General features: G+C 42.4%; 2 protein-coding genes across 3 annotated transcripts in view; one reads left to right on the top strand and one right to left on the bottom strand.

Annotated features, from left to right (window-relative positions):
• The window catches only part of ncapd3 (non-SMC condensin II complex, subunit D3), a 34,981-nt gene extending 32,389 nt beyond the window's left edge, over positions 1 to 2,592 (top strand). For both annotated transcript variants that reach the window (XM_014197635.3, XM_014197634.3), the window contains exons 33-35: positions 1,090 to 1,152; positions 1,244 to 1,298; positions 1,385 to 2,592. In XM_014197635.3, coding sequence (XP_014053110.2) covers positions 1,090 to 1,152; positions 1,244 to 1,298; positions 1,385 to 1,457 — 191 coding nt within the window. In that variant the 3' untranslated portion in view covers positions 1,458 to 2,592. The remainder of the gene's footprint in view (positions 1 to 1,089; positions 1,153 to 1,243; positions 1,299 to 1,384) is intronic.
• Positions 1,567 to 14,852, bottom strand: part of jam3b (junctional adhesion molecule 3b) — a 43,344-nt gene continuing 30,058 nt past the window's right edge. Inside the window, exons 2-9 of the mRNA XM_014197636.3 lie at positions 7,441 to 7,509; positions 7,181 to 7,294; positions 6,791 to 6,943; positions 5,854 to 6,056; positions 4,792 to 4,891; positions 4,135 to 4,264; positions 3,861 to 3,915; positions 1,567 to 3,779 (exon numbers count right to left, since the gene is read on the bottom strand). Coding sequence (XP_014053111.1) covers positions 3,744 to 3,779; positions 3,861 to 3,915; positions 4,135 to 4,264; positions 4,792 to 4,891; positions 5,854 to 6,056; positions 6,791 to 6,943; positions 7,181 to 7,294; positions 7,441 to 7,509 — 860 coding nt within the window. The 3' untranslated portion in view covers positions 1,567 to 3,743. The remainder of the gene's footprint in view (positions 3,780 to 3,860; positions 3,916 to 4,134; positions 4,265 to 4,791; positions 4,892 to 5,853; positions 6,057 to 6,790; positions 6,944 to 7,180; positions 7,295 to 7,440; positions 7,510 to 14,852) is intronic.

The raw sequence follows: 14,852 nt of genomic DNA, 5'->3' as shown, positions 1-14,852 counted from the left end.
CAACAAAAAAAAACGTTGTCCAGAGGTGGTCATTTCCCACTCACTGAAATCATCAATTGGCACTAACTGGCAGAGCTGGACGTTCTACCCTCTTCTTAAAATCTGTTTTTAAAACTAACTCTAACCATACTGCTAACCTTATGCCTAACCCTAACCTTAAAAGGGAACTACACCACTTTTCAACCTCATTTTCATTGTCTCCAATGAAATACCAGTGTCAACTTATGTAAAATGTGATTTTTGAAACACTAGATTGGCAGTGATGTGGGGAAAAATAAAAGACCCTCCTTTGGGCTAGAAACCCGTTGCCGGTTTTGAAAATCATTGTTTGTTTTTTTACTTTTTATCCTACCCTGTGTTGCAGGATAATTTTCTTACGACCTTAACTTTTTTCTTTTTTACCACATCATTGAAATGCACTGTTTTCACACACTATATGACCAAAATATGCCAGATAGTGAAGCGTGATTCTTCAGAGAACGCATTTCCACTGCTCTAGAGTCCAATGGCAGCGAGCTTTACACCACTTCAGCCGATGCTTGGCGTTGTGCATGTTGATATTAGGCTTATGTGTGGCTGCTCGGCCATAGAAACCCATTTCATGAAGCTCCCGACAAACAGTTCTTGTGCTGAAGTTGCTTCCAGGGGCAGATTGGAACTTGGTAGTGACAGACGATTTTTACACGCTATTTGCATCAGCACTTGGCAGTCCCCTTCTGTGAGCTTGTGTGGCCTGCCACTTCGCGGCTGAGCCATTGTTGCTCCTAGACATTTCCACTTCATAATAACAGCACTTACAGTTGACCGGGGCAGCTCTAGCAGGGCAGAAATTTGACGAACTGACTTGTTGAAAAGGTGGCATCCTATGACGGTGCCACGTTGAAAGTCATTGAGCTCTTCAGTAAGGCCATTCCACTGCCAATGTTTGTCTATGTAGATTGCATTTTATACACCTGTCAGCAATTGGTGCTGGAGATGAGGTTGAAAAGTGGCAGAATTGCCCTTTAACCAAACTACTAACCTTATGCCTTACATTAAATATCAAAAATCTAATTCGCCAACATAATATCCCTATTACATGTTACTCAGGTACCATAAATGAAGTTACATTCGGGGAAGGAGTCAGCGCCATCTTCAGTGACCAGAAAACAGGTATGTAACATTTTGACCTTTAGACAGATGCTATTTGATCACAAGTGGACACTGATGTGTTTGGTCTGACTTTAGTTTTTTTTCTTCGTAGGTTCAAAGACTGGAGAAGAAGGACGTGTCCTTCAATTGATATCACCTGATCAGCAGTAAGTACTTATTTTTTTGATCAAAGTAAGCTTTAAACCATATAATGGTTGGAATGTTTCACCTAATTCATTTCTTGTGTTTTCAGAACTCCAGTGCCAAGGCAATGGAACGTGCAGTCCCCACTCAATCAAAAAAGAACGAGACGAATACATCAGTAGCGATTTCTTTTTCATGTTCTCTTCTGTCTATACTGAACACAGTTGATGTCCCATGTAAAATCGTATTGATATTTTCTTTATTTTTGTAAATGAAAATCCAGCACCCATGTCAGAATATTAGAAGTGAGTTTTATTAATCATTAACATACGGTTCAAGAATTCTCAGAGGATTTGTACCAGGCCCGAGATGGGCGTTACATTAGTTTGGTTCAGAAAAATCATGTTCTCAATCAAATAAACGTGTGAACACTTGAAACGCTTGAACCTTTACGTGATTTCAACGCCAACTATTGGCGAAATTAGAGGCAGATTATCAACACTTGTTGCTGGAACCTCAACCTTGGATTGGAGGAAAATCGTGATTGGCAGTCACCATTTGGCTTAGCAAGCCCCAACCATAGAACATGTATTGGAATCTCTTTCACTGTGTATTTAAAACTACATATTGCCGGTTTTGAAGAGGGCTGTTTAATAAAAAAATATCTTCAATGCCTTGGAAGTTGCCGGTGTTTTCTGGCCTTTATGGTAAATGTAGGCTTCAAGTAGGCGGCATGCTTTAGTGTTTCTCCATCTATTTAATCTGTTAACAAACTTTGTGTATATTTTCTTCTATTTGTGTCTTTACTCTACCAAAAAGAATTCCCACTATTTAGGCACTATTGCATAATAAATCTCTATTTCAACTCCAATGGAAAAAAGTGTACCGGTAATCCTTTAAATCAATGCTAAAAGAAAATAATCTATTTACAAAACAAAGCAGATATGTAAAAATGATTTGGGTGGGAAAATGTTCCATTCTTGTCAATGTCATCATTCCTCTCAAACGCCGTTTGTAGAGTATTAAACATGCAATTCAGGTTTTTGTGCATTTTCCAGTATTGAGATTGAGAAATACCTTTAAAATAAAATGTTAAAATGTGTTGGGTGGCATGAAGCTGATCTACTATTGTAATGGCAGAAGGCACTTAAGAGGAAGGATCTTTTTTCAAAGTACAAATGAAAACCTTAAGTACCTGTTTTGTAAAAATGTTTTGCATCTGCATTAATTGGTTTCTACTAGCTACAGGCAATTACTGTATCTTGTAATGTTTGTAACTCTTGGAAATAAATTCATTTGGGAAAACGTCAAATACAATTTCTTAAGTCGTTTACTTGAATTTGAAATTCTATGTTTTTTTTGCCTGGTGTAGAGAAGATTGAACAATGTAACATTTTTATGTGCAAACATTAGGCAGATCGTCTCTACCTTGACCATGTATTTTTCAAACCATGGGAAGAGTTTCATATTGCCTCCTTGGGGACACACACAAACTTATCTATGTACAATTTTTAGCCAACATAAACCCTGTATTACAAATACTCAATGTATTCCTGACATACAGCAACAACAACAAAAAAATGGACAGAATATTCAATATATACAAGATAAACTCAAGCATAGAAGGACACTTAAAATCAAGGATATGCAGCACTGATTGTGTACAGTATTTTCCCAGCTTTTGGCTGGTACTCATTGAAGCCTCTTACTGTCCAAGACACTATCTACAAACATTTAACTTTCAATATTAACATGGAAATCCCAACTGTAAATAACATATGTAAGACTGTTCTAGAACCAAACCTTTATGGTAAAACAAGTCATTTTGTGATTGCATTTTTTGGGGGGGGGTAGGTAGGAAAGGTGAAATTTTACAGCTGAATACTGAGTGGTTGAAACTTATTTTTCCCACAACCAAATAAAAAAGTATGCTAGTATTTTACAAATATTTAAAAAAGTAAACCTTTATAGGCATTTCAAAATATATTCCATCAAAAATAGTCTGACACATTTTGCTGGTAGAAAAAAAATTATATAAATGACAAAGGTTTGAAGCACATGTTTAAAGTAGAAATATGTCATGTTAGATTTACTTCAGAACTTAGCTAGATGTTTTCCCCCTCCTGGCAGAACATCTTACATAAATGCTTTTTCCCAGCAGATAGTGTTAAAAACCTTATTGAAACATGCTATAACTTTAACGTAAAAATCTCCATAATTTAGCAAAATAAGTTGTTTGGTGATAAAAAGTTCAACAAGCGGGTTTCAATTCTTATCTGTGTCTGTAACGATGGTTAATAGTTCTATATAGATTTGTGAAAACTTGTCACCTTTGGCAAACTTGAATCGTTTCAGACGTGCAGAGAGCTCAAGGCACATACTGTGGCAGCTCACTGGTCATCTCACACACTTAGTGAGTTCAGTCCAAAGTATCACACCTTTCCCTTCCATGCCCTTCGTCTTCCTCTTCAGATGACAAATGAAGATTTGTGTCGGAAGTCACCCTAGAATAAAAAGGGAAGAGCAAGTAAGAAAAAGTTGGACTGCCTAGTTTAAAATATATATATATTTTTTTCTTTACGCACCTCGTCCTCTGTCCTGACGTAGTCCACTCCGTCTCCTTTCGCTGGGGCTTTGTAACTGTCAGACACAATGGAGACATGATCAGAAGGCATTTATGTTGCAAAAACTACACATTTCTAGTAAGAATTGTTCCATGCATGTTATAAAACCATTGAGTTGACCAGGTCAAGTTGTGAAGTCAAGAAGGTTCATAAGGTCTAAATCGGCAAATGTTAAACCTCAAAGAGCCATGACCCATCCCCATTGCCGCGCCACTCAAGAGGAAGTCTCACTCACTTGTTTCCTGTCTGTTTCTGGCTGACGAAGTAGCCTCGCTTGTACGCACAGCAGATGCCCACTGTTATACACAATAGCACCACCACCACCACCAGCACTCCCAGGATGATCCCGGCAATATTGATGTTATCTGGGGAGAAACAACAGGAAGAACGAAGAATTTATGTTGAGGTATCTTCAACTGGCTCTTTATGAAGGAAATACCGGACTACTGGAATAACATGCTTCAACATGTAGGCTTGGGCGATATACTGTATACTGGGGTATTTCGAAATACCGACAGTATGATTTTCAACACTGTTTTTAACCCACTGCTTATAACTATATGAAATCTGAGATGTGTCAAATAAATTCTATCCAGCTCCAGCTATGCATTTGGTTTGCTAACTTGCTAGCTAAGTGGCTAGATGTCAAGATCAAGCTTCTTGGTTAGAGCAGAGACATTCAATCCCCTCCTGGATCAAGATCCCTGTTGACTAAATAGTTTTGTGCTTGTTTTTATTTATTTATGTCACCCCTTGTGTGTGCAAATTCTGTAATACCGTATACCCCAGTATGGTACAGAAACGGTATGACACTATGAAAATCTAGATACCGCCCAACCCTAGTGTGTTGTGTAACTTGTATACAACTGTGTCAGCTGTCAAACAGACTTACAGACTTCCATCATCTGCGGTCCACATTCTGAGTGACCCGCGTCGTTCTTTGCTCGGCAGAAGTACTCTCCTGAGTCGTCCTTTCTGACAGCACTGAATTTCTGCAGAGGAAAAACCAACAACAGTAAAACCGGTGTCTTTTTGTTCTGGTGTATGTACAGATGCTGTAAAATATATTGGCACCCTTGGCACTTTACAATGGAGTGCAGTGTTCAGAATGTTCCGTTTTTTCTTTTAAAAACTGGTTGACTGGCTATTTTTAACCTGAAGGCACCTGCAAACTCACCACAGTTGAGAAATGACATAGTAAATGCGAATTATTATTTTCCAGCCTATTTTTGGTTTTTGTAGTGAAAACTTTCAATTTTAGTTTAGATTATTAGTTGTTTTGGTCCTATGCAGTTGTAAATCAAACAAATGCACATGTAAACACATACAGTTTTTCAAATGTCAACTTATTTTCGAAGAAAAAGTAAATCCTGCAAGGTTGCCAATATATTTTACTGCATGTGGTAAAGTGCAGGTTTATAACGAGGTCCAATTGGGATTACGTTGCAAGTGGAACTGTCACCAAAATGAGTTGCTTTGATGTTCAACAGATATCCCTTCAGTTTTCTGATGCTGTCTCCCATCACATTTGAACACAGGCTAATGATGTCTTGTCCTCTAATTCTAGTCCTGTTGATAGTAAGTTGGCTTTTGGTTAGTTGGATACGAAACACAGATCTGGCAGCGTAAATTGGTGGTCTTCAAGTAAAAGGGGCCGGTGTAGCATGTAGTAGGGTGTGACTCCCTGGAAGTATGTCAGTGACAGCCAGGCCAACCTTTAGAGGCTAGTGTGAAGGTTGAGTGGAGGGCCTGGGGGCGAGCCATTGACTGTGTCTGGCTGAGCAGGGGAGAGGGAGTTCAGGAATGTGCCAACGAGGACTGCAAATTCCCCTCATGCCTCAATCCCCTGCGCACCATCAACTGTTTCCCCAAAATATCCGCACCTACCCCCACAGCCTCGCCCTGCCCTAGAGTCCCCTTTCCTCCCAGTCCTCACACAAAAACACACACTTACCAGGGTTCCAGTTTCGGCATTGAGCGTGTAGGAGGAGTTGAAGAACTTGGGGCTGGTCTTGGGGTCATCGGGGATCTCCTCCTTGTTGCGGAACCACTGGTATTGAGACTTGGGGAAACCTTCGTCCTCCACGCAGCGCAGCTCCGCTGCCTTCCCCACGGGCACCGATTTGGGGACAGCACATTTCGGCACCACTGGCTTCACTGTGGACACAAACACATATTCAGCAATGGCAACATTCAGCATCTGAACGTGTCAAATCAGTACAACCCATGATACACATTCGGTTATAGTTACTAGGCCAATGAATGACCTCTGAGAATGGGTACGCGTCTTTTGCCCCGTGCCAAACCCTGTCAACTAAACACACGACACTTTCCATCTTTAGCGATGCTATTTAGCGGGGATGCAGTTTCAGAAGTTTCCCCATATAGCCCAGAACACGCCTTTGCGGCAGGGGCAGGCCAGTCACAACGCATCTTCATACGTGTGCCAAAGAGTTGGCCTGACCTACAAAAAAGTTTCAGCTTACAGCATTGAAAGTAGTAAACTCTAACGCTGTTTGTAGGGACAATGAGTACGTTCATTGTGTTTTGTATGTTATGCTTCATAGCAACTTCCAAAAGCAACAAGGTTTAAGACTAAGAGCAAATATTTTGGCAGTGAAATTATGAGATGCATTAAAGAATTGCATCGCAAATGACTTGGAAAACATGTAATTTCAGCTAGGTAGTGGCAATTATTCCTTCCCCAAACATGTAATTTCAGTCATAGCCACAGGGTGATGCATCTTTGTGTTGGTGTAAAGTCTTACATTTGTTCTGGCTTCAATATTATACCACAGTTTACTTTAGTAATACAACTAATAATGTGATTATGGTGCAAAAAGCTAGTGATGTGTTGAGTAGATGTGAGTTGAAGCGGCTGATATACCTACCTCTTACGACAAGGTTGATCAAAATCTCATCAAAGGTTTTCTGGTCAATTGGGGCGGTGACCTCGCAACGATAACTGGCTGAGTCTGATCTTGTGGCATTGGTTATCACTAATGTTGCAGGCTCTCTGATCCTTGCTCTGCCCTCCAAATCTCCTGCAGGAGAAAAAAAAACACACTTTAAGTTCCCGCTGATTTAATACAGACATAATTGATGAGTATAGAACAGAATGTCATTCCCTCATTAGTCAGAGAACTGCTGTTTGTAAAGCAGGAATTGTTTGTTTCTGTAAGATGATCAGAATTGTTTTATATTTTTGTCCCTTTGTATCACTTTGATATTGATATTAGTGAAGATGACATTAAGACAAAGCACTCAGTTGAGTCCGTTACCTGAGATCTTCTTCTCAAAGTAGACATAACTGGGCTCCCCATCCTTAATTTTCTTCCATTCGATTCTGGGGTCGTTTGTGGAGATGGACTCTATCAAACAGGACAATTCGATAGCTACCAGACGAGAAGAGAGGAAATTAGATGCAAGGCTTTCAGAATGAAGAACCAAAAGATTGATGTTGTTTGGTTCTGGTTCTTTAGTGTCAAGTCAAAGTCAAGCACATCAGTGTATACATTACGACATCTCTATTGGCTCTTACATTCAAACTCGTTGGCCCATGGCGCATCATTCGTTGTTCTCAGAATCACTGCCAACACGTTGAAGTAACCTGCAAAACAGGAAAGAGGAGGAAGAAACATGAGTCTCACAGTCACACGAACTTTGCCATTACACTGATGACTTCACAAACTACGTGCGATGTCCATTAGTGCCTGTTTGCCGGGCTATGGTTGGTGAGCTCGCTGTTACGCCCCCATTAGGGTTGTTTCTAACCAGTTAGCTCATCCAAAATTCCAGAAACTAAATTAACATCAATCCCCTCGCTCCCAGTCTACCACCCCACCCAGACGCATTCTTCATTCTTCCCAGTGTACCATGGCCTGGATCTGTTACCTTCCATTTTTAGTCTGGCGGGGTGAACCGACGTGGACTTAAGGGGGGGCACAGTTTCTACGCACTGTAAGTAATTGTGCAGGGAGGCGCATGCCCTTCTCGGCGCGAGCTCTCCCATGCCAGTGGCAGCCTAGCAGCCTGCCCGGCCCCGCTCTCTCTCTCCCTCTCTGGGCCTGTCGCGAGTGCCCATGTGGCAGTAATGGGCCATGGGAGTGGGCACTGCTGAATCATCCCGACAGGCCATTCCTCCACACATGCATACCAACCCAGTCACACAACCATGAATAGTCTCCCTGAGACTCAGATGATGCTTAGGCTCAAGTAGCTGCTGGTCAGGGTCACAGAGGCTTGGTCAGTTGGCTTGAGTGAACTGAATGTCAGTGTGAATGAATGTCCTAAAAGGGATAGTTCACCCAAATTACAAATGGACATATTGGTTTCCTTAACCTGTAGGGCCGGGACGATATCAGTATCGCAATATTTTTTGCATGGAAAAAAATGCAAACATGAAGCAGACCTTACTCTTTGGTCCGTTAAAAACCTCCTGTATGAATAATATTGTGTGCTATAGCTTGGAAAATAAATACATGTGACTCTGGATGACAACACAATGCTTGTTTTCAACATTAGGGCTGTTTTAAAAAAAAAAGTTAAATCTGCTTTGTGTTTTGTTTCATTGCCACGATACTAACGAGTATCGCGATACTGGTATTGTCCCGGCCCTAGTAAGCAGTCTATGGACAAGGTATGCCAGCAATCCATGCTTTGGTTTAGTTTCCTTGGCACTGTGTCCAAATGCTAACGTTTTAGCATTTGTGGCACAAATCCCATTCAGGACATGGTACCGATATTAGCATTTTTCACACATCGTATTAAAATCATCTATAAGTGACTTTGTTGAGCTTTACAATCAATTTTAGATACTTTTGGATGATTTGGACATGATGCGCCAAAAATGCTAATATCACTACCATGACATGAATGGGACTTGTGCCACAAAACAGTGCTAGAGAAACTAAACCAAATCATTGATTGCTGTCATACCTTGTCCATAGACTGCTTACAGGGTAAGGAAACCAATGTGTAATCTGTGTGAACTATCCCTTTTTATTCCCTGCATTGTGTGCCACTCCCCACTGCCAACCCCTAACTTTACTGTTCCACTCTATTAGATTTTTCTCTCCTGGTGACACACTTTGACTGAGCCCAGTGGCTACTTCACCTGACTGAAACCAATAACCAACTCCAACTCTGTGGGCGTTTTCATTAAGTGATTACCTCCAGGAACCTTACTGATCCAGTAACACGGCTTGGCGCCCCATTGCGTCCCAGCTCCCCATCCCTGTCTAAAGAAAGAGGCCTAAGTGCCCCTGTCCATTAAAAAGACAGAAGCACATTTAGAGCCTTTTACCGGCTGAGTTCACCGGGCCTAAGCTGACACAATGAATTAGCAAGACACCACACAGTTCTTTCACACAGTAAGGCGAGTCTGCGACCTGAAGAGACAAGTCTGTCTGAAAGCATAAGGTTACGGATCCTTTGGTAGACCTTTCCCCAGGAAACTCTCCTCACACCCAGGCATTAGTAGGTGTATTTCCTGTCCCCCTCACCCTGGTCCTGCTAAGTCAATGTCAGTCTCATACCACTTCCCTGCTAACTATCCAATGCACGCATGGGTGTAGGAGCTGTTTGGGGTCGCCCTCTAAAGCAGACTGGGTAAGCTGCTTACCCTAAGGTCTCTGAGATCGTTACTAGACCACAGCTTGTTTACCTTATGTCGTCAGTTTAAACACCAAGCTATACATTGTCCCACGGGCTGAAAAAGGCGAATATTCACCCGCTTAACTTAATATAAGATTAAACATTTAATGAGACGTAAAGTTCAGTGATGGAAAGGAAGGACTATAAGTAACTCTTTAGTGTAGGCCTTCAAAGCTTTAATGTTCCCCCATTGCTAATGTTAATTGCTATGAATCTTTAATAGCAATATTTTGGGCTTTGTCTCTCGAGATATGATCCATTTCATACAGTTCTAGTTAAACAAAGACAACACAAGTTAGGCCCTGAGAGTAAAAAGTTCTACATTTATGTATGTATATACAGTGGCAAGACAAACTATGTGAACCCTTTGGAATTAACTGGATTTCTGCATAAATTGGTCATCAAATTTGATCTGATCATCATCTAAGTCACAACAATAGACACACATAGTGTGCTTAAACTTAATAACACACAAATTATTGTATTTTTCTTGTCTATATTGAATATATCATTTAAACATTCACACTGTAGGTTGGAAAAAGTATGTGAAACCCTAGGCTAATGACTTCTCCAAAAGCTAATTGGAGTAAAAAGTCAGCTAACCTGGAGTCCAATCAATGAGATGAGATTGGAGATGTTGGTTAGAGCTGCCTTGCCCTATAAAAAACACTCACAAAATTTGAGTTTGCTATTCACAAGAAGCATTGCCTGATGTGAACCATGCCTCAAACAAAAGATATCTCAGAAGATTAAGAATTTTTGACTTGCATAAAGCTGGAAAGGGTTACAAAAGTATCTCTAAAAGCCTTGATGTTCATCAGTCCACGGTAAGACAAATTGTCTATAAATGTAGAAAGTTCAGCACTGTTGCTACTCTCCCTTGGTGTGGCCGTCCAACAAAGATGACTGCAAGAGCACGGTTCAGAATGCTCAATGAGGTTAAGAAGAATACTAGTGTCAGCTAAAGACTTATAGAAATCTCTGGAACATGCTAACATCTCTGTTGACGAGTCGATGATACGTAAAACACTAAACAAGAATGGTGTTCATGAGAGGACACCACGGAAGAAGCCACTGCTGTCCAAAAGAAAACTGCTGCATGTCTGACGTTCGCAAAAGTGCACCTGGATGTTCCACAGCGTTACTGGCAAAATATTCTGTGGACAGATGAAACTACAGTGGAGTTGTTTGGAAGGAACACACAACACTATGTGTGGAGAGAAAAAGGCACATCACACCAACATCAAAACCTCATCCCAACTGTAAAGTATGGTGGAGGGAGCATCATGGTTTGGGGCTGCTTTGCTGCCTCAGGGCCTGGACAGCTTGCTATCATCGACGGAAAAATTAATTCCCAAGTTTATCAAGACATTCTGCAGGAGAATGTTAAGCTATCTGACCGCCAATTTAAGCTCAACAGAAGTTGGGTGATGCAACAGGACAACGACCCAAAACACAGAAGTAAATCAACAACAGAATGGCTTCAACAGAAGAAAATACGCCTTCTGGAGTGGCCCAGTCAGAGTCCTGACCTCAACCCGATTGAGATGCTGTGGTATGACCTCAAGAGAGTACTTCACACCAGACATTCCAAGAATATTGCTGAACTGAAACAGTTTTGTAAAGAGGAATGGTCCAAAATTCCTCCTGACATTTGTGCAGGTCTGATACGCAACTACAGAAAATGCTTGGTTGATGTTATTGCTGCCAAACGAGGGTCAACCAGTTATTAAATCCAAGGGTTCACATACTTTTTCCACCCTGCATTGTGAATGTTTACACAGTGTGTTCAGTAAAGACATGAAAACGTATAATTGTTTGTGTGTTATTAGTTTAAGCAGACTGTGTTTGTCTATTGTTGTGACCTAGATGAAGATCAGATCACATTTTATGACCAATTTATGCAGAAATCCAGGTATTTCTAAATGGTTCACATACTTTTTCTTGACACTATATAAACTCAGCAAAAAAAGAAATGTCCCTTTTTCAGGACCCTGTCTTTCAAAGATAATTTGTAAAAATCCAAATAACTTCACAGATCTTCATTGTAAAGGGTTTAAACACTGTTTCCCATGCTTGTTCAATGAACATGCACCTGTGGAACGGTCGTTAAGACACTAACAGCTTACAGATGGTAGGCAATTAAGGTCACAGTTATGAAAACTTAGGACACTAAAGAGGTCTTTCTACTGACTCTGAAAAACACCAAAAGAAAGATGCCCAGGGTCCCTGCTCATCTGCGTGAACGTACCTTAGGCATGCTGCAAGGGGGCATGAAGACTGCAGATGTGGCCAGGGCAATAAATTGCAATGTAAATACTGTGAGATGCCTAAGACAGCGCTACAGGGAGACAGGATGGACAGCTGATCGTCCTCGCCGTGGCAGACCACGTGTAACAACACCTGCACAGGATCGGTACATCTGACCATCACACCTGCGGGACAGGTACAGGATGGCAACAACAACTGCCCGAGTTACACCGGGAACACACAATCCCTCCATCAGTGCTCAGTCTGTCCGCAATAGGCTGAGAGGCTGGACTGAGGGCTTGTCGGCAACAACATCACCTATGGGCACAAACCCACCGTCGCTGGACCAGACAGGACTGGCAAAAAGTGCTCTTCACTGATGAGTCGCGGTTTTTTCTCACCAGGGGTGATGGTCGGATTCACGTTTATCGTCGAAGGAATGACTGTTACACCGAGGCCTGTTCTCTGGAGCGAGATCGATTTGGAGGTGGAGGGTCCGTCATGGCCTGGGGCGGTGTGTCACAGTATCATCAGACTGAGCTTGTTGTCACTGCAGGCAATCTCAACGCTGTGCGTTACAGGGAAGACATCCTCCTCCCTCATGTGGTACCCTTCCTGCCGGCTCATCCTGACATGACCCTCCAGCATGACAATGCCACCAGCCATACTGCTCGTTCTGTGCGTGATTTCCTGCAAGACAGGAATGTCAGTGTTCTGCCATGGCCAGCGAAGAGCCCGGATCTCAATCATATTGAGCATGTCTGGGACCTGTTGGATCGGAGGGTGAGGGCCAAGGCCATTCCCCCCCAGAAATGTCCGGGAACTTGCAGGTGCTTTGGTGGAAGAGTGGGGTAACATCTCACAGCAAGAACCGGCAAATCTGGTGCAGTCCATGAGGAGGAGATGCACTGCAGTACTTAATACAGCTGGTGGCCACACCAGATACTGACTGTTACTTTTGATTTTGACCCCCCCTTTGTTCAAGGACACATTATTTCATTTCTGTTAGTCACATGTCTGTGGAACTTGTTCAGTTTATGTCTCAGTTGTTGAATCTTGTTATGTTCATACAAATATTTACACATGTTAAGTTTGCTGAAAATAAACGCAGGTGACACTGAGAGGACGTTTCTTTTTTTGCTGAGTTTATATATACACTGCTCAAAAAAATAAAGGGAACACTTAAACAACACACTGTAACTCCAAGTCAATCACACTTCTGTGAAATCAAACTGTCCACTTAGGAAGCAACACTGATTGACAACAAATTTCACATGCTGTTGTGCAAATGGAATAGACAACAGGTGGAAATTATAGGCAATTAGCAAGACACCCCCAATAAAGGAGTGGTTCTGCAGGTGGGGACCACAGACCACTTCTCAGTTCCTATGCTTCCTGGCTGATGTTTTGGTCACTTTTGAATGCTGGCGGTGCTTTCACTCATGTGGTAGCATGAGACGGAGTCTACAACCCACACAAGTGGCTCAGGTAGTGCAGCTCATCCAGGATGGCACATCAATGCGAGCTGTGGCAAGAAGGTTTGCTGTGTCTGTCAGCGTAGTGTCCAGAGCATGGAGGCGCTACCAGGAGACAGGCCAGTACATCAGGAGATGTGGAGGAGGCCGTAGGAGGGCAACAACCCAGCAGCAGGACCGCTACCTCCGCCTTTGTGCAAGGAGGAGCAGGAGAAGCACTGCCAGAGCCCTGCAAAATGACCTCCAGCAGGCCACAAATGTGCATGTGTCTGCTCAAATGGTCAGAAACAGACTCCATGAGGGTGGTATGAGGGCCCGACGTCCACAGGTGGGGGTTGTGCTTACAGCCCAACACTGTGCAGGACGTTTGGCATTTGCCAGAGAACACCAAGATTGGAAAATTCGCCACTGGCGCCCTGTGCTCTTCACAGATGAAAGCAGGTTCACATTGAGCACGTGACAGACGTGACAGAGTCTGGAGACACCGTGGAGAACGTTCTGCTGCCTGCAACATCCTCCAGCATGACCGGTTTGGCGGTGGGTCAGTCATGGTGTGGGGTGGCATTTCTTTGTGGGGCCGCACAGCCCTCCATATGCTCGCCAGAGGTAGCCTGACTGCCATTAGGTACAGAAATGAGATCCTCAGACCCCTTGTGAGACCATATGCTGGTGCGGTTGGCCCTGGGTTCCTCCTAATGCAAGACAATGCTAGACCTCATGTGGCTGGAGTGTGTCAGCAGTTCCTGCAAGAGGAAGGCATTGATGCTATGGACTGGCCTGCCCGTTCCCCAGACCTGAATCCAATTGAGCACATCTGGGACATCATGTCTCGCTCCATCCACCAATGCCACATTGCACCACAGACTGTCCAGGAGTTGGCGGATGCTTTAGTCCAGGTCTAGGAGGAGATCCCTCAGAAGACCATCCGCCACCTCATCAGGAGCATGCCCAGGCGTTGTAGGGAGGTCATACAGGCACGTGGAGGCCACACACACTACTGAACCTCATTTTGACTTGTTTTAAGGACATTACATCAAAGTTGGATCAGCCTGTAGTGTGGTTTTCCACTTTAATTTTGAGTGTGACTCCAAATCCAGACCTCCATGGGTTGATAAATTGGATTTCCATTGATTATTTTTGTGTGATTTTGTTGTCAGCACATTCAACTATGTAAAGAAAAAAGTATTTAATAAGATTATTGCTTTCATTCAGATCTAGGATGTGTTGTTTAAGTGTTCCCTTTATTTTTTTGAGCAGTATATATAAAGCATTAGAAGTGACATGGCATAAAAGCAGTATGAAACAGTATTCTCTTAATAATGTAACAATACTTCACTGATTAAAAGACAGAAAAATAAAAATTTTAGGCACCAGCATTGCACAATTAGCTGTCAAATTAGCTACTGTATTTGTAAACTGAAAAATCAAATAGTTTTGTCAAAGCCTGCAAGTTATTCACATATTCCACAATATCGAGGGACAAGTTGAAAGTGTTCAGGCGGAAGTAATAGAATAGCTCCACGTAGAAAAAACGTATTTGCTTGTTTGGTAACTCGCTAATGCCTCTGACAAG

This window comes from Salmo salar, chromosome 04, assembly GCF_965601325.2.
Source record: "Salmo salar chromosome 04, fSalSal1, whole genome shotgun sequence".
Lineage (NCBI taxonomy): Eukaryota > Metazoa > Chordata > Actinopteri > Salmoniformes > Salmonidae > Salmo > Salmo salar.
The sequence above is the reverse complement of the archived record's forward strand: the minus strand, read 5'-3'. Positions and strand labels throughout refer to the sequence as shown.